The following is a 19,474-nucleotide window of genomic DNA, read 5'->3' on the forward strand; positions in this document are numbered from 1 at the left end:
ATGTTCTATCATTGAGTGAGTTTGTTTTTGCAACTTTTCCAAACTTTCACCTAAAAATCAAAATGATATTTTTGAAAAAACTTAAATGATTTTGATATGTTAATATTAAATATTAAAAAAAATCTAAAAAGATTATTTTAATTTATTTTTAATTAAAAATCACTTTCAAAAAACATAATGAAACCCACTTGCCACACACCCCCAACTGCGGTGACACAGGCTTCATGAAGAGTTAAGTTGAGCTCAACACCCTTGGCCTTTAGGTTGAGACAAGTGAAATCAGTCCCCAAGGTTACTCCTTTGTATTCTTGCAAGGGTGAGAAGTATGTCCTCCTAACCAGTACTCCTTTGTATTCTTGCAAGGGTGAGAAGTATGTCCTCCCAAACAAAGCTTGCAACATGCTTGAAACTGAGAGGTGCTGGAATTTATAGATTTCTTGGAAAAAGAATGACAGAAGGAAAACAACTGCTGTTCTGATTCTAACTTACAAATACCAAATAACGAAAAATTAAAAAGGAAACAGAAAAAAATAAATTACAAGGCCTCCAGTTCACTACATGAAAACTAGCTAAAGACACTTCAATATAATTAGGTGCCTTCTTGCTCCAAAATGTCTCTCCAAATGCCAGACCCTAAACATCTCTCGGGTACCTTGCTCCTAATGCTTCTTCACAGGTCATTCGTTGAGATTGCATTGTTCCTCCACAATTCATCAAACCATCAGTTTTCGATAGATTATGAATTGAACTCGCAATTGGAGTCATTCTCAAATTTCCATATATACATTTCAGTAACAAGCACCTTAGAAGCCAAAAACAGATCATTCATTTGTTCAACTCCTGTTAATTTATTCTCACCGTCTCCTAGCACTGTTAATCTCTCTAGCCCAGTCTCTTCTCCTCATTGAAGAGGAACTGCTAAAAACTGAATATGGCCTACTGCTCCCTGTAACTCTCGAATCCGAATTCGAACTCTGCCCCGTGCCAAAACAAGCAAACCAGTGCCTCAAAACTCTCCCAAAACCAAGCCGTCTATTACCACCATTACCCCCACCACCATTTCCCCTCCTTCCGTCCCCTCTAGACCCCCGAGATATCCTCCTCGGCAATCCACCATTGTTAAAGGCACCATCCATCTCTGTATAAACCACGGGCAACTCCCTTTCTCCCCTCCCCGCCCCTGTAAACCTCCCCACCGCATACCCTCCTCCGGGTAACCTCCATATCGCCAATTCAACTGCCTCCTCCTCGTTATTTCCCTGCCCATTCCCCGCTTCAGGCAACGGACTCACAACCCCATTATCACCATCGGCACCACCATCTACCGAAGGCAACTCACGTCGACAAACAGGGCAAGAATTACGAATAGATAACCAAGGAAGTATGCAATCAGTATGATAAATATGTTTACAAGGCATCTCCCGTGCTTCGGATTCTAATTCAAAAGCCTCTTTACAAACAGCACAATGAGATTCAGTAAAAATATGGGATTCATTAACAATTACCGTAGGCATCGATTCAATCGCGGATTTCGAGGTCGGTGGATGCTGATTCTCATACCGCCCAAACCCTCCATTTCTTTCAATCTGTGCTATCTGATCTAACAATATTTCCAACCCTGATCCCAAAAAAAACTCCGACACGGTCAGCGGCAACGGCCTCAACCCGGACCCACCACCGTCATCGTAATTAAGCTCAAACCCACCACCACCTCGGCCACCGTCGTCTCCCGCCACGTCCTCCGCAGCCCCTCCAGCCCCACCACGACGCAAGATTACAGGATTCATCGGAGACCGGTCTCCGCTCCCAGCGCCACCACCCCGTCGGTTCCGGTTATGGGGATTTGAGCGGTTGCCGATCATGAACATGGTTCCTGCAGCGGGAGAAAACCTGCGGTGTCGGTCACTCGATGTTTCTGTTAGAATTACGTGCGGTGGGTTTTCGATTTCTTAAATGAAACCGGATTAACATTCTGCGCAAGTTAACGAGTCTTGTCTCCAAACCTGAACAAAACGGCTGCATCTATAGCACCAAAAAGACGGCGTGGTTGGAGATGACATCAAATTCAAACAAATCCAAAACTTATTTTGGATCAGATCTGGTGAAAGATTAAAGCTTTTTGGTGTTTGGTTGGAGAGAAAATTGAAGAGAAAATTTGGGGTTTTTTATTTTAAAAAAGAGAAAAATGGGAGGGGATGAGATTACATGAGTGGAGGGGGGTAATTTAACGGCTAAGACGCGTTAACGGAGTTAGCGTAGTTATAACGCGACACGTGGAGTGTGATGATCGGTGGAATATAAACGGACGTTCAGTTGGATTTCTTGGTTCGTATAGTCAGATTTGATTCGGTGTGCTTTTTTATCTTTTTTCTATTTGATTATTGTATAACAAAGGAAGACGGGTTTTGGAACGAACGCTCCTTTCTATCTTTTTTTCTTTTCTTTTTTTGAATTCTTCCAACAGGAAGGTTTTGGTGTATTTTAAGGTTACAGCCCAATCAAGTCACATATTAAATTAAACTCAATATATAACTTTATTTGAATTATATTTTTTTTTTTGGTGAAATCAAGAATATATATATTAATTATAATATTTATAATAAATTGTTAATTCAATTCAAATCAATTTATTCTCTCTGTTCAGGCTTTCTTTTATAAATAAAATAATTTAATTTAATTATACCATTTTTACTATTCAACAATGTATATAAAAATCATTTATTTTTGTTGCAAAAACCTTATATTTATTTAAAATGATATAAAATATTTTTTAATAATATTTTTCATGTTAAGTTACTGTAACAGATAAGAAAGTCCCAGTTTTTATTCATTTTTGCACATTTTTTTTATAATTTGAATTCCGTTTAAAATCCAAGTTAATGTCTTCAAGAGGTTTTTAAACATAAAATCGATTTAACACTGTAAATTTAATTCAATCCACCGGGTTACAAGATTCCAGATAGCGTGTTAGGAAATACTTTGATACTTTATGACTCCCATGATGATTCTAAAAGCTTCTCTCATTTTATTTTATTTTTGATCCTTTTCACTTAAAAAAAAAATATCAAAACCCAACAATCACTTTCATGCTTTTTTTTAGAATCACCGTGTTTGATTTTAAGTTTATTTTTTGTACAATTGAATGTTGGTTTTTGCTAGCAAAAACAAAACAAAAAAGGGAAAAATGAGTGATATCAAAAGACTCCTAAAACATCAAGCTTTATGGTTGCTCTACATTTGTAGACACGGCATTTTGTTGCCTTTTTCACCGGAGCAAGCCATCTTCATAGAACAGCTGCATTAATAATGTAAATCCTCCGACATTCCACTATTTGCTATGTTAGCTTTTAGGGTCATATTGGCTAACAATGAATGCATGTCCGAGACCTTTGCGTTTAGCTATTATTCCCTACCAAAAAAGGTTCAACAACGTCCAATGTTATCGTAATTTATATGAAAAAAATGTAAAACACAAGGGAAATGGACATGTTTAAGAGGAAATCACCGAGAATTACATGCCTGGATGCCACCTAAAATCTACATGGTTCATCTTGTTCGTGTAGATTTTTTTCTAGGGTCCTCGGCATAAGTAGAATTCCCAAGTTCATTCTCTAGAGGAGATGGACATGACCACGGTGAGAGCATGAAAACTATCTTATCCTCTTCGCTATACGAACACAAAAAACTTCCTTTTCCGTGAAGTTCTTGCATCGAGATCGATACACGAGAAACCTAGCATAATTCCTTTTTTTTTAAAAAAAAAACTTAGGGCAAAACTACCATAGTTGGAAGTCCATGATAACGGAGAGAAAATTTAAAATAATCATGTTTCTATACGATCCATCACGAAAAATCCACTTGGCGAGTGGGAATGAGGATCAGAGCATATTAAAAGATATCCCTACGCGCAACACGTGGAGAACGCTGACTGGCATCAGAATTCATTCGAGGTTCCCTTGTCCATTTCGAGGTATGGTATTTTTACGGGTAAATATTAGTTACCATTCTTGTAAAATTATGGGGTAGAAATTGCATATCAATTGAAAGCTGGGGGGTCGAATTGAATATCCTGAGAAATCTTCAAACCATGTGTGGTAATAAAAAAAACCAGCTCTTTGTAATATTTGTATTATTTAACTACTTCAAACACGTGCGTCTTCACGCGCGTTTATAGGCCATGAAACATGGCACCCGCGGCATTGCTGAGTCATGATTTGAGAGAAGATGGACCCGTCTTTTTCATGACACGTCACCATCAACCTACAGAGCGTGAATCCATGCTCCTTTTCGCAAGGCTGTGTTTGGTTGGTTTTTCTGCTGTGTCAAACTTTATTTTTTTTTATTAAGGTTTATTTATTATTGTATTAGTTGTTATTTTTTAAAGTATTTTTTATTTTAAAAAATATATAATAATAATTTTTTATTTTTAAAAATTTATTTTTAATACCGATATATTAAAACAATTTTAAAAACATAAAAAATTTATTGAAAACAAAAAAAACGTAGAAGAAGACACCAACCACATAGCTCTGCATATTATACAATTTTAATAAATGCTGGGTTTAATTAATCAATAAAATAGAATTTCGGTTGACCGACTGTGGTGGTTCTCTGACTTGGCTTGATCTCTATCGGCATGATCACAGATGGGGGGGTCATCATCAATGATGCGAGTCGAAACAATTACTTACTATCGAAGATTAGGACCCTTCATCAAATCCTAGCCATTATTAATTTAATAGCACCCTCTCTCCCTCTGCGCACTCTCAAGTGTTAAATCTGTAGATTACTTCTTTATCCGGTCAAAGCCTTTCCAGAACTTGCAAGATGCCGATAAGATTTCAAATGCCGAAAAAGAAACCTTGAGAGTTTCCACGTGGTCAGCTGATCTCCAATAAAAATCCAGAACCCCCCCTTTCCACGATAAGCTTAAATTTCGTTTTAAGGAAATTAAACAATTCGTGTAGTGTAAGAGACCGTTTGGAGGAATCCGTTTGTTAATGTAAAAACATGGTTTATTGTCCACGTGTAGCAATCCATGCAAATTTTCAAATTTTATTTAAATAGCAGGTGCGTGAAAAGCAACTTTTAACTGTTTTTCATATACCTGTGGTGTTTAGTAAAGAATGAAACTTTATTATCCAAGTAAATAAGGAGTTAATTTTTATTATTGCAGCCAAATCAATTTCAGTTCAAAATTAAATGTATTAAATCTGTTTCGGTTGAGTTAAAATAATTTAATTTTTATTTTTATTTTTAATTATATTTTATTTTAAAAAATTAAAAAGAAATCACTTAATAACATAACATTTGCAGAATTTAATCATAATTTTATTTTTATTTTTGATGATATTTTATCTGATATTATTATGTGCATAAAAAAATAAGGAAACTATAGTATTTGTGGGATGAATTTCGTACGTGATAAAATTATAAATCGTTTAATGAAATAATAAAAAATATTTGATATCAGTATTATTTATTTCATGAGGTAATAATAATAGTTAAATCCATAATATTTAAATTAAAAATCATAAATATTAATATATATTAATTATTTTATAATTTTAATTTGAAAAACATTCTTTTAATTAAATACATTAAACTATTTTTTATTTAATTTCAATTTCAACTACAGTTTTAACTAAATATACATAAAATATTAAACCAATCTTCAAAATAATTTTTATAAATCATATTAACAAAAACTACTGTAATACCAAATTATAATTGTTTGTCTCGAAAAAAGAAAGGAATTTAAAAAAAAAAATACTTAATAGATGTTCTGTAAAAAATCCTATGCGATCCCTCCACACAACAGCAAATGGGACTGGTCGTTGCGATGTATTTGGTCGCCAATTCTTTTCGTTCTTTCCCTTTCCATTTGTCCGAGAGTTTCTGTATAAATGCGAAGCTAACCATGACATGCGAGAACACAGAAACTTCCACTAGCACTGGCTTGCAAAAGAGCTAGTCTTCTCTGGTCTTTCCTTCTTCTAAATTAAATATCCTTGATTCTCTACGAGCGTCTCTTGCCACCACCTCCCTATCTTCAAACAAAGCTCCCACTACCCTTTGGAACGCTTCACATATTCTCCATCTCCATTTAATTTCCTGTGTAATATTTATATTGATCGCTTTATGACCTTGACCGGAATATATGCAAACATGATGCGTGTATAAAGATCACTTGTCTTTTCACGACAGGGAAGATCACCTTTAATAAAGCTTCTGTATACTTAGAGACCCTTCCTCTACTCTGTAAATAATGATTTCTCTATCCCAGATAGAAAACCATGTACCTGATTTTCCTTTGGACGTGGTTGACAGTAATGTGCCTTGTATTCTGGAGTTGCTTTTTAAAAGATTTTTTATTTGAAAATGTATTAAATGATATTTTATTGTTATTTTTTATATTTGAATATTAAAATAATATGAAAACATAAAAAATTTATTTGAACTAAAAGTTAAAAAAATATTTTTTTTCAAAAACATTTTTAAAACACAAAAATAAAAATAAATGAAGTTTTAAACCCTATCTATTCAGCATTTAGACGTGTTCATGTCACAGATATATAATATATAGATGCAAATGATAAAGCGGGCGATGGTAATGTTATATCATAAATTCCTGTCTTCTGTAACAAATAATAATAATAATAAAAGGTTGTAAGTTTGGAGTGCCTGTAAGGATGCCCATCAAGCCTTAAAATATAACAGCCAATCGGTAGGCTTAAATGGTCGCCATAGCCATTTCTCCATGGGCAATTGAAAATGTCAAATCTGCCTCACCAAACAATTGAAATCAAACAGCCCAAAACAGCTGAATTTCCAATCCGCCCACCAAATCGAGGAAGCAGATACTCTCATGGATGTCAAGGTTATTCCATGGTTGATTCGAGCATAGATTTGCAAAGGAAAAGTTATGCCACAAACATACCTGGGGACCATAATTATTATGATCAATATCAAAAACTCAGTTGGCAACGAATCCTTGACAATGGGAGCAAAGAGTAGCGTTTTGTTTATAGTGTGGGCTTATTAATCTTTCCAAGTTGGAACTTACATAAAATTCTTAAAAAGAATGCTTAAAACATATTTATTGAACTAAATCCATGGAATGATTGGAAAAAAGGGAGGTAATATTGACGTAGTACATGAATTCATGTGAGTTATTTTTATTAAAATAACATAATTTTATTAAAAAAAACTTTTTTATAACTTTCCTTATAAATTCAATAAAAGCTTATCAAATCAATTTGGTCAGGATTCAACCTAATTAGGTTAATTAGATTTTAAAGATAATATATTTTTTATTTCAATTTTTTATTTGGATCAAAATTTAAATTATGATTTTTCAGATAAACTCACCATATTAAAAGAATTATAATTAATAACTCAAATTATAATAAACTACTTTTCATTAATGGATGGTCTCTCTTCCATGAGTGGGAATAGAGTAGGTGTTAGATCCTGGACCAAACAGGATGGTCCATCTATAGCTTTACAAGGCACTGTAGTGTTGGAGGCCTGTTGCCCAGAATATAATACCTCGTCGAAAGACAGTGCCCCCTGCATCGTGGTCCGCTTTTGTCGTGGTCCATATAAGATGCCAGTGTGATGGACCAGGGCCTGGCTTGTTCGCCCAACAGAATACATTAAAAATAGAAGGCATTGCAGATGTTGATTTTCATTCCCCTTACTTTTATTCAAGGGAGCATGAAATGGAAGCAGCCTTTCTTAATTATCGATTTTTCAAGATCCGTTAATATTTTTTTCTTTTTATTTTTTACGAAAAAGAGCTTCATTTTATTTTACAAAATAATTCTTATTACAGTACCAAATAGGCTCATACATTATTTCCATGAATAATAAATTATCCTAATAATCAGAAGCAATTTAAAAATATGTAAAAATAGATAAAAAGAAAATGATATTATAAATCAATTAACATACTCTGTTGCAAATAAAACAAAATATTTGTGATTCCAAAGTCCATTTGGATTGCTAATGTTAACAATAAAAACAACTGATTAACATTAGTCAATCATCGAGCATTATTCAACAATTACAAATTAAACAATAATTAAAAATAGAAAGAAAAGAATACATGAAACCAGAGATGAATTCAAGCAGAAATACAAGACAAATCTTATTCTCATATGTCATCATAGCTAGTGAAAAAAGGGCTTGAACGTGCTCACCACCTTCTTAAGTTGATTAGCAAAGGAGGTGTGCGATACGGTTCCATCATTCCCAGCAAGAACCCTGTATTTGTCCTTCCTGGTGAAGTTTGTGCATTCAAATCCTAACGTAGCTGCTAAGATTCTTTGGACATAATTTGCAACATCATGTGGGCTTTTACCAGATGAGCACGTAGCTTCTACCGGCAACTGACTCAAGAAAGTCACCTCGTAAACTGGTCTAGGATTCATGAAGAAGAATATTGGGTCCAAAGCTTTGCATCCTCTAGCTGTAGTTGCATGGAAAAAACCAACCCTATAGTTCATTGCCACTGGCACTATTTGGTCAGTTAACTCAGCAAAAAGTGCACTAAATCTCAATAGGAATGGTTCTCTACAAGTTGTTCCTTCTGGACAAACCACAAGGTCACCTCTGGCCAGTTCTCGTTTGATTTGATCAGCATCCACATCGCGAATCCTTGTTAATCGGACGGTGGGGATTGGCGATAAGAGCTCTGATAATCTTGAAATGGAGTATGTGACTGCTGGGATTTTACGTCTTAGCACCGAAGATAAGACGACAGGGTCCATCAGGGTTCGGTGGGTGCAAACAAACAGCACGCCGCTATTGCCACTGGACGCGGGAGGTGGTGGTTTGCCTTTCACAATAACTTTGCCACCCAACATCTTGGACAAGTAAGGTTTAGCCCACATCGGTAGCATAATTCCCACTAGAATTCGAACTGCTGCGAGGACGATGCCTATAGGCATCCATAGGATGATTAGGAGAGCCGTGGACGGTGTCGGACGCTTGACTAGGCGGCCATCATGAAAGATGACCGGGAGAGGACGGACGAGCTGATGATCATGCTGCTTTTGATCGGTCATGCATGGGGGGTGTATTTGTTCCTGACAGCACAAGAAATAGATTTGAGGGTTAGCCCTAATTAATTAATTAACTGGAATAGTATTGATCAGTTCTTAATTTGTTATACAATTGGTGGCCTAGCGGGCTTGAATTAAATAATGAAATATATATACTGTGTAAACTAGTTTAATTGAAGTAGTTTTTTTTTTACATAGTCCTCGTCCATATACACAACTACTGACAAAAAATTCCAAAATTTGATCCTAGGAATAGTAATAACTACATTTCTTTCTGTGTGCATTGAACACAAGTAACTTCAATAAATTTAGTTCTTAAAAAACTAAACTATATTTCAACCAAGAAAGCTTTGATACTGAGTTAACTAATTTTCTTAAATCACATTAGCTTGAGGTTGCTAATACTCACCTTGCATAAAGATAGGAATGAAGAAGTAACCCTTCCTAGTCCAAGACAAGGTTTTTCGTCAATAAACAGTTTGGCGACTCGACTCGAAATATAAGAATCAATAATGTTGCCCTTAACAAATCCTGTGGCGAACCCAAACCGGCTAATCACAAGTTCACTTCCAATAACCTCATCGGCTCGCAAATGCTCCTTCACAAACCTCTCAACCATGATCCTTGGCATCTTAGTCACTACAACTCTTTTATCATATGAGCTAAACACCTTCCATGCTTCCATGTCAAGATCATCCAAGTAAAACTTTGGCAAAACTGCTCTTGCAACCGACTCAATCTCCGATTCACTAACACCCGCAATGGCAGCAAAGACCATTAGCTTGAGCCCATATTCTCCCATCCCTAACATATCCAGTAACCAAATCACAGGCCATAAGATCAACAAAAAGGCAAAACGAAGAAAACCCGATGCCTCAAATGCTACTAGCATGAAATAAGAGAAGGGGTCTCGGCCTTTCAGAAGAGTTCCCTCGAGCTCCGAAACAACTGAATCCATAGGGGTTTTCTTTTGCTTGGGTTTTTGGTGTTCTGTTATTTTTCTATCTTGAGAGGATAATATTTGCGTGTTCAAAATGTTAGTTTGGTTCTTAATTTGCTCTCGAGGTAACAATGGTTTTATGGGCTGAAAAGGTTACGGGAGAGGTTGGTTTGACTGCTCTCTAAGGCTGAAATTAGACGGTTTATCAGTTTACAACTACCCCTCATATACTTTATAATTAATCTCTGCCTCTTGCGTGGATATGCAGTATTGTACGCCACGTTACCATACAAAGATTGATTACTTAACCCCAACAACTTTATGTAATTTTATATATAACAATCATACCAGGTTGATTGCTCCATGTGTACTCCTAAAATTAGGTTACTAACCTGATAACTTGAGCCATTTGTACATGTGTGTGTTATATATTATGATGTAATTCGACTGATGATTTGCGAAGTATGTGATTGTAATCTCTTCCACGTTGTTGCATGGGAATTAGCAAGCTGGCCGATTTCAGCCTCTGCTGCTTCTTCATTGTTTAGCTACATGCATTTTAGTCACCCTTCACATTTTCTTTGAGCTCTCTTGTCGTAGTTTCTGGAACTCTCTCCCGCTGCCTGTGCACTTGCTATCAACCTAGCTTGCAACGTGTCAGGTTATGTGAATTTAGAGATTGAAAACAGATTGTATGCATAATTAGTCTATTTTAAAGATGTGATCTAATTACGAGCTGGGCTTCAAATTGTTATTGTTGGAAACAGAATAGCTATAAGGTATATGTCTGTGGTACTAATTTAATCCTTCATAGAGAAAACATTTTTTACTCCGCCTTCCGGAAAATGCCAAACATACTGGTCAATGTTTTTTCAAAAATGGAGGTCAAGACATCAAGCAAAAATTGTATCTTGTGTGAACCATGATTATGTTTCATAAACTGTACTGATCAATTAAATTGATCTCGTTATTCACCAACATATATACTTAGCAACCCATGTATATATCACCGGACGACGGACAGTTACCGACCAACTCAGCAGCGAATTTTTTTTGCTGGTAGATTTATAACGGCTTTGCAACCCCATTGAATTTTAATATTATTTTTACTTCCTATCGATAGCGTTGGCTGGGTGAATTTTTACCAGCTGTTTTTTCGACTGGTAAGATTTTGCATGGCAGTTATCATATAATTTCTTTCCGATTGGAAATTGGTTGGAATTTTTCCCCCGATATCCATCGTTTATTTTAATTTGTAGTGTGTTTGTGTGTACTCACACAATTATACACATGCAATCAAGTTTTTTCAAAACAACCTGCCATGCTTTCTGATCAAATAGGAAGAGTCCTAGGATATTTTGATGAAACATTTTCAAACTTAATCCCTCAAGCTTCAACTTGCAGCTTCAAGAACTTAATCGAAGGTTAAGTTGCATGGTCATGGAACTTGCTACTTTATTGAAGTGCATGTTTCTAATTCCGAATATGTACAACGGCGCAAAAGAATCGTTCCTATTCGTACCAAATTAATTGATGCAAGTTGCAACCGCATCGGCCTTACTTGGGATCATCCTGTGAGAAAATATAACTGCTGGCCGAGATTTCCCGAGCCCATCCTGTTAGGCTACCCAATCTATGACATCATTCCCGTGCCTGAATCAACAATGATAGAGTTAGTCGCCTGGAAATCAATTGCTTATATATATATAAGGTTCGAAGGAAAAAATATTACAAGTCATTCAAGATGGCCAGCACTGTTATTTAAGACGCTTCATCCCTGAACAGTAAACAATCACCAAGTTGTTGTTTTTCGGCTACACGTAACTAATTGCCCGTATGAAGAAAACCATGCCTCGACTTTATCCAGCCTAAAATGTCCCGAATATATGGCTGTAATTTGCTTGTCATCATGGGATGCTTGCTAGAAGACACCTGCGATTTAGAAAATGTTTTAAAGCTCCTTGAGAATTACAAGTAGGTTAGAAAATGCTCTTGCCTTCTTTGACTACGGTTGCTCAACTTCTTTGAGGCAATACTCCTTGTTATTACAAGATGCTAGTTGTTATTTTAATTTTCTTTTCAGGCTGTTATGAATCTTTCTCCTGTATGTTAGGTAAGTTTGGTAGGAAATATGATCGGAAATTTGTTCGGAAATTCTGGCCTTTTGGGAACATGCTTAGTGCAATTTATGAAGTTAGTCATCAGGCTAGAATCTCTTACGGAATTGCCATGAATTAAATAAACAAAACTTCCCGGGTTGGTGTTGATGAACTCGTAGCTAAATGTGAGATTTAATTATTATTCTGAGTTGAGGGAGACTGATCCATCTTTAGTGTCCAGGATAATTCGTAGTTGGGTTTGAGTGGGTATCGACTCTGATTGGGCTAACAACTTAGTATTAGGGCTTGGTCCATGAACTGCCCCAGGCCCATAACATGTCTGAGAGCCACTCAGCCTAAGCCCAGATTCTAGTTATTCTTTTGTAGCCCACCAAAGTTTGGTGGTGGTTTCACATCTGTTGAATTCTTAAAAAAAAAATCGCCCTGGGCTGGGCATTTTCCGCCGGCCTACTCCGTTTATTTACCTTCATCTCTCTGGGTTTTCTACACATTTATTTTCTAAATAAATGTGAGAAAATAAATGTGTGCAGCACGCGTAATTTTTATTACCACGTGCTTGCTACAATAATTCTCTACATGCTCGGCAGGTGTGCATCTACGTGCTACGTGCTCGGTGCATTATCTACATGCTACTTGCTAGCAAGTAGCAACCATATGTCATCATCACCTACACAAAACACCACCACGGGCCTACGTGCTAGTGTTTATCTACATGCTAAATGTCATCGTTACTTGAATAAAAAGTCAATGCACAAAGATCTATATAATCCGCCACGTGTAATTCAAGGAACACTTTCTTAAAAAAAAAGCAATAGATAGTGTTTCACGACAGAAATTATGTTTTTCTAAAAATATTTATTTAAAATTAATTTTTTTATATTTTTAAATTACTTTGATGCTAAAATTAAAAATATTTATAAAAAATAAAATAAAAATATTATTTTAATATATTTCTTAATAAAAAAAACTTTAAACCATAATTGTTACAGCATTCTCAGCCACTCTCTCGCACCCATTAATGTAACCATCTAGGTGGTGGCCAAGTGGTAAGAACTTGGGATCAAGGGGTTTGCTCCCTTTGTGGTCTCAGGTTCGAGTCCTTAGTTGCTCATATGATGGCCACTGGAGGCTTACATGGTCGTTAACTTCAGGGCCCGTGGGATTAATCGTGGTGCGCGCAAGCTGGCCCAGACACCCAAATTAATCTAAAAAAAATGTACAAAAACACCGTACTCATCTCTCCGCTCTACTTCCCTCTGCACAATAAACACCAAGGAAAACACTCATCTCTACATGCACTCGATTTATCTCTATACAAGTAGCACACGAATCTCTATGCAATAAATATATTTTCCATGTTTTTAATTTTTACCCATAACCAAATTTAAAGTTAATCGAGTATCTAAATATCTTTTGTGAGCAGCTTGTTTTTACAATACAACTTAGATTCAAAACTTAATCATGAAATGTTTATCTCTAAGTGAAAAAAATTTTCATTAGATCTTCAATATCTAATTATATCTATCCCCAATAAATTATTAATTTATCTTATTAATATGATAATGCAAGAAAGAGTTCAAAACATACCATTTGTTTGGTCAAATGGCATTGTAGGCTAATTTCCGTTGTCCATTTCAATACGTGTTCAAATCAATCTTGGTTGTCAACTCGCAGTACTTGTCTATCCGAAAATATAATTATAGTTATTTTTTAAAATATATTTTATTAAAAAAAATATAAAAAATTATTTTTTATATTAATACATCAAAATAATTTAAAAAAATTAAAAAATATTAATTTAAAATAACAAAAAAATAATAATTTTTTTATAAATACTCTTAAAACATAAAAACAAATAAGAAAATGAAAAACTTCTTTGGAAGATCTCATTTTTTGTATGGCTTAGAGATCTATGTGCTAAAGGGCCTAATAATTCTTGGAAATTATACACTGGTCGGGTTTTAAAGTTTTGATTGTATAAATATCTTTTATTGTTTTTCCAAGTAGTTTTTTCCCTTTTCTGATTGGAATATTTTATTGCATGGCCGTATAGTTTGTAGTGAATTAGTCTCAAGCATCCTGATTAATTCCAGCAATGTAAGTGGCAAGAACATGATTTCTGCTGATTAATTAATTATAAAACTCATTTAAAGTAAAAACTAAATCTTGATTATTGAATATTTATTGCAACATTGTTATCAGACTCACTTTACTTCTAAAAACATGTCGTTTCGAAGCATAAATGAACATTTTGAAATAATATAACTGATAAAACTTTTAAAAAATCAAATAATCTAGAAATTTGGCTATCAAATTATATAATTAATTAATTAATTGATCTTAATAATTTTATTTATTTTTTCTTATAAAGATGGTTGATAGTTTATATTTAGTTTCTGATAAGTTAAGATGGTTTATAACTAATATTTACAAAAATTATATAAAAATAAAAAATATAGCGATACTTTAAAAATATAAACTTTGAAAATATATATATTAAAAATATTTTAAATAAATAAATTTAAAACTTTTATTTAATGGACCTCGAGATTTTCTGATTGTAAAACCAAAAACTTTATAAAAATAGAAAATATAGTGATATTTTAAAAATAAATTTTAAAAATATATATACTAAAAATATTATAAATAAAGAAATTAAATTTTTTTATTCTAAATATGTCATTACGTTTGTATAATTCATGAGTATTCGTAGTGTATGCTAGGTTCACGATCGAGTTCCAAGGCTTATGGAGGAGCTAAGACGAATACCCAACACTAAGAAAGTTGGACATGTCATGCCCATGTTCGGCGTGCATCCTGTATGGTTTCCATGCCTTCTAAAAAGCCGGGCTTGTGCAATAGCCCGAGCGTATTTTTCTTGAACTTTCTATTGTATTCTGAACTCGGGATACGTGTTTTTATTGGATCTATTTTTTTGTTTTCTAATTCGTTTTGGAGGGTTTTTGCTGCATGTTTTTATCAATATCAATCTATACCAAATCATTTTATCACGGTAGCTTTTCCCGAAAGGAATCAGCATTTGTGTATAAGGAGTGCTCGACGAGTTAAATATCTCCGAAAGCAATTAATGGGAGCACAGGTTCATGAACATGTTTGCGACGACATGCCTGAGTCTTCCTGCACTCGCTGTCTGCACCTCCAATTTTCGAAGCTTTAATTGACCTCTCATGCACTAATTTTTAATTCACAAACTTACATGTAGTTAGATTATTATTTTTTTCCTTTTTGGTCTCACTCGTTATGTACTGACAGAGTAAAATAAAAGCACTGAAACCTTAGGATAGAAGATAACATAGGTTAACAGGAAGGGAATATATATATACATGAAAAAAGGAAAATCAGATTGTTCATGTTATTTCAGGATGTATCTTGCAAGTAGATCAACAATTCTGAGGGTGTTTAGACCTTAGAGATGGGTTGGTGAGGGACTGACGAGCAGTGGCAGGGACCTGCAAGAAAAAAAATTTCGGTCCCTTTCTTCAGTAAATTAGACCTTTATCCTTAAAAATAAAAACAATTAAAATTCTGACTCATCTACAATTGTTTCTCTAATTTAGCCCTTACAGATCAAGACTTCTAATTCCACCCCAACTGACAGGTCACGTGATCCTCTGAACCTATAATTTTAATACCTGAACTGCCTCACGTGCCTGCAAAATCATTTTTATCCATTACCCGATAGAGCAAAGGCTGACGTAACCACCATAAATAATGCTAGCGGATTGCGCGGTCCATGGATGCTTTTGTCGTTCAAGGTAATAAACATATCGAAGGCACATCGAGTCCCTTTGGTTGGGCGGGCTGCGTTCCACTGTAAAGAGCTTCTTTGCATTTTTATCGTCAAGATATAGGCAGTAATCATCGCATGTCAAGTCGAGAGATATGGGCGATTATAATGGTTAAGAGTATAATTTAACTGATTAAGTTATATAAATTATAAATTTATATGATTATTAATTTTAAAATTTATAGAATTAATAAAAATACATATAATTTGACCGAATAATCATGTTAATAATAATATAAAAAAAGAAAGATAGAGGTGATTACTAACACCCATCTTGGTCATTGTAATGATTGAAAAAAGTTATTCTGGTCTTCCTGTTTAACATTTTCTACAAATAAGTCCTCGAATGAGATTTCTTGATGCACTTCTTTTTGAAAATAACATTCTGGTCTTCATTTTAGTTTGTATCTAATGGATAAAAGAGGTTACAAAATGGATGGTCATGCCTAAAAGTTTTGGATTTGTCCATTGAAAGTTTAATTCATTGTCATTCCAGTTTCGGATCTTTAATATTGAACTCGATGCTTTAAATCAGATTACCAATCTTCTTATTGTTATTTGAACACGACGAGTAAGAATAAATTTATCGGAATGCATTCGATCCTTTGAAAACAGAGTTTGTTTCCGTGCAGTGATTCTAAACTTGGATCAAGCAGTCATTTTGTGCTGATATCTTCTTGAATTTAAAATCAAAGAAAAGGGATAGAAAGAAGAGGGGTTTCAACACATTACTGTGCCAGACAATGACTCTTTAGCTCCAGTATAAAGATTCCAGATCTTCCATGGCCGATCTATGCAGCTAGCATCCTCCCACTGGCATTGATTATCCGATTGAAATTCATGTGAAGTTTTGCCAGTAAGAATTTATTAACAGATGAAGAAATGTGCAAGGAGTCTATTGGCGGGCGATGAAACACGTATTTCTCCCCGGGCAGACAGTGCTTGCAACATCAGCTCACTTTTTTTTACTATCGCGTGGTAAGCATCTTTTAACGACGAGGGGCCTGTCTGGCCATATAAATTGAACATTTTTTTTTTATCCAACCTTCGAGCGTTTGATTACAAATCTGTTTTCAGAGAAAGCACGCTTGTCACTCGCAGAGAACAGATTAAACATTATCGATTATTATTAATTTACCTATAAAAGCTTGGGTAGAAACACTGTTGTACAGTAAGCCGCGCAATTACTTTTTTTATTTGGTATTTTTATATTAGTGAGTTTAAAATTAAATTTTATAATTTATTTTGATTTATTTAATACAAGATTTTTATAGTATTGATAAATAAATCAATAGCTCGGTTGATATTTAATTTGGCAAAATCTAAAATAATTTTACTAATTTTTTTCAATCAAATCCTTTTCTTTTTTTTTTTGCATTTGATTTTTGTTGTTACTTAACTTGTTTTTCATTTCAATCTAATTGTTAGTGCTTTATTCTGTTGGTTTAATATGAAATTTTTGTGATATAACAAAGCAAATTTGACTTTTAATTGATTTTTGATTTGACATAATTAAATAAAGTTTTGGTATTTTCTTCCCCCATTGAATCTTTTTACAATCAATTTAATGAGTTATTAGTGAGATTTATAATATAAAAATAAAATTCAAAGAAAGAGAATTGGGATAAAAAAAAAACAAGTTAAACAATGTGTTCAATCTAAAATTTTCACAAAAAAATAATTTAGTTTAAAAAATCATTTTATTGATTTTATAGTTCACATGGTAGGCGAGAAGAGGGGATCTTGCTGGAAAGAAAACAAATAAAAGAATATGTTATTTGCTAGCTACATTTCAGCAATTAAAAAGAATAACATTGAAGTCCATGGTCTATATTTATTATAATTCTTTTTTGTTTTTTTTATCAAATTAAGAACTCATTACAAAAAAATATAGTTTTTTTTCAATAAAGTTTAAATTATTTATTTTACAGTAAAAAAAGTTATTGTCACATAACCATATAAAAAAGACTTCATGAGGGCAACATAAGATTAAATAACTTAATATGTTTATTTATTCTAATTTCTCTATTCAATTATTAATTTAAATCAAAAAATTTATTATTATAAACTAGCATGTTTTTCTTTCTTAAATGCAATTGTAAAGTTTTTAGTTTTCTGTTAAATTGTTTACAATAAAAACAATGTTAACAGGACTTGTATTTTATTTTTTTTATGCAGATTTGTTTTACTCTGTCTCATTGCACATCATCGGAGATCAACCAGTGATTATTATCTTAAAAAAATTAAAATATTTTTGTTTAAAATTAATTTTTTATGTATTTTTTAATTTTTTTAATATGCTGATATCAAAAATAATATTTTAAAATTAAAAAAATTATTTTAATATATTTTTAAATAAAAAATATTTTAATTTGCAACGACTAGTATAGTGCTAGAAAAAGAATGCACACTTTCTCCTGTTTTTCTTTTTTAGATTAACGTGGGTGTCCGGGCCAGCTTACGCGCACCACGACTAATCCCACGGGTTTTGAAGTTAACGACCATGTAAGCCTCTAGTGGCCATCATATGAGCAACCAAGGACTCGAATCTGAGATCATAGAGGGAACAAACCCCTTGATCCCAAGTCTTTACTACTTGGCCACCACCTATATGGTTGAAGTGATTTATTTTTAATAAAATCAATCAATCCCTTCTCCTGTTTTTCTTAATAAGCCGAAGGAGTGATTTATTTTTAAGAATTCTCTAACTGCAAGCGAAAAGGCTCTGCATATATATATATATATATATATATATATATTTGCTAGTAAACAAATTTTCTAAAAAATAAAAATCTTCGTGCGGCCATCACGGGCATTTCAACGTGTCAAGTTCCGGTCATAAAAAAGGATCTTAGGAACATGAAAAAGCAAAAGTAATGTGCAACGGGACCCACCAGTTGCCCTCAAACATCGTATAGACAAATGCCGCGTGCCACCTGTGCATTAGCGACGCGCCACATAGGCGGAGGTCGGTGTTGTTTTGTTTGTGAGTGAGATTGATTGATTTTTAAAATAGTTTTTTTAATAATATCTCAAAATAATATATATAATTTTAATATTAATACATTAAAATGATTTAAAAATATTAATTTAAATTAAAAAATTAAATTTTTTAAAATATAAAAACAAATACTGCTATCTACCTTACCTGAGCTATTATCATGGTGTATTGAAATTTCTTTAAAAATATAATTTTATTTTTTTGAATTTTTTTTATTTGACATCTAAGTGTCCCTGGGTCCCAACAACTATTCCTAGTTTGACAAATCTGGATTGTTTTGGGTCAAATCACGCAAAAGTCCATCCTGTCCTTATTTTGTAGAAAAAGATTCGGTGACTCGCAAGAATTAGTTGGATAAGCCATCAAGATAGTGGGCTTGAGCCCGATACCTCCACGTCTTAAGTCAAGTTTTTACTACAGATGTCATTCCTCAATCATTCTATTATTAATGACCATTTTCTCTTTATAGTTGCTTTAATCCAATGTATCAAAACATGCCCAAGTATGTTCTGGACAACGATTTTTCTTAATATAAAA

The 19,474-nt window shown here is 33.8% G+C and overlaps 2 protein-coding genes across 2 annotated transcripts; both read right to left on the reverse strand.

The window, feature by feature from the left end:
* Positions 1-400: 400 nt before the first annotated feature.
* LOC105131034 (E3 ubiquitin-protein ligase RING1-like) lies at positions 401-2,206 on the reverse strand. Its single transcript, XM_011033836.1, is given in 2 exon segments — positions 401-802; positions 859-2,206. Coding segments are annotated over 2 exon segments (1,371 nt in total). The 5' UTR covers positions 2,061-2,206; the 3' UTR covers positions 401-633.
* A 5,854-nt stretch (positions 2,207-8,060) lies between these two features.
* Positions 8,061-10,188, reverse strand: LOC105131110 (glycerol-3-phosphate acyltransferase 5-like). The gene is made up of 2 exons (XM_011033953.1): positions 9,478-10,188; positions 8,061-9,092 (listed from the first exon to the last, which is right to left on the reverse strand). The coding sequence occupies exons 1-2, from the start codon at positions 10,024-10,026 to the stop codon at positions 8,175-8,177; spliced, it is 1,467 nt and encodes a 488-aa protein (XP_011032255.1). The 5' UTR covers positions 10,027-10,188; the 3' UTR covers positions 8,061-8,174.
* Positions 10,189-19,474: the final 9,286 nt, after the last annotated feature.

The sequence above is a fragment of the Populus euphratica genome, unplaced genomic scaffold (assembly GCF_000495115.2).
Source record: "Populus euphratica unplaced genomic scaffold, PopEup_1.0 scaffold1.1, whole genome shotgun sequence".
Classification (NCBI taxonomy): domain Eukaryota; kingdom Viridiplantae; phylum Streptophyta; class Magnoliopsida; order Malpighiales; family Salicaceae; genus Populus; species Populus euphratica.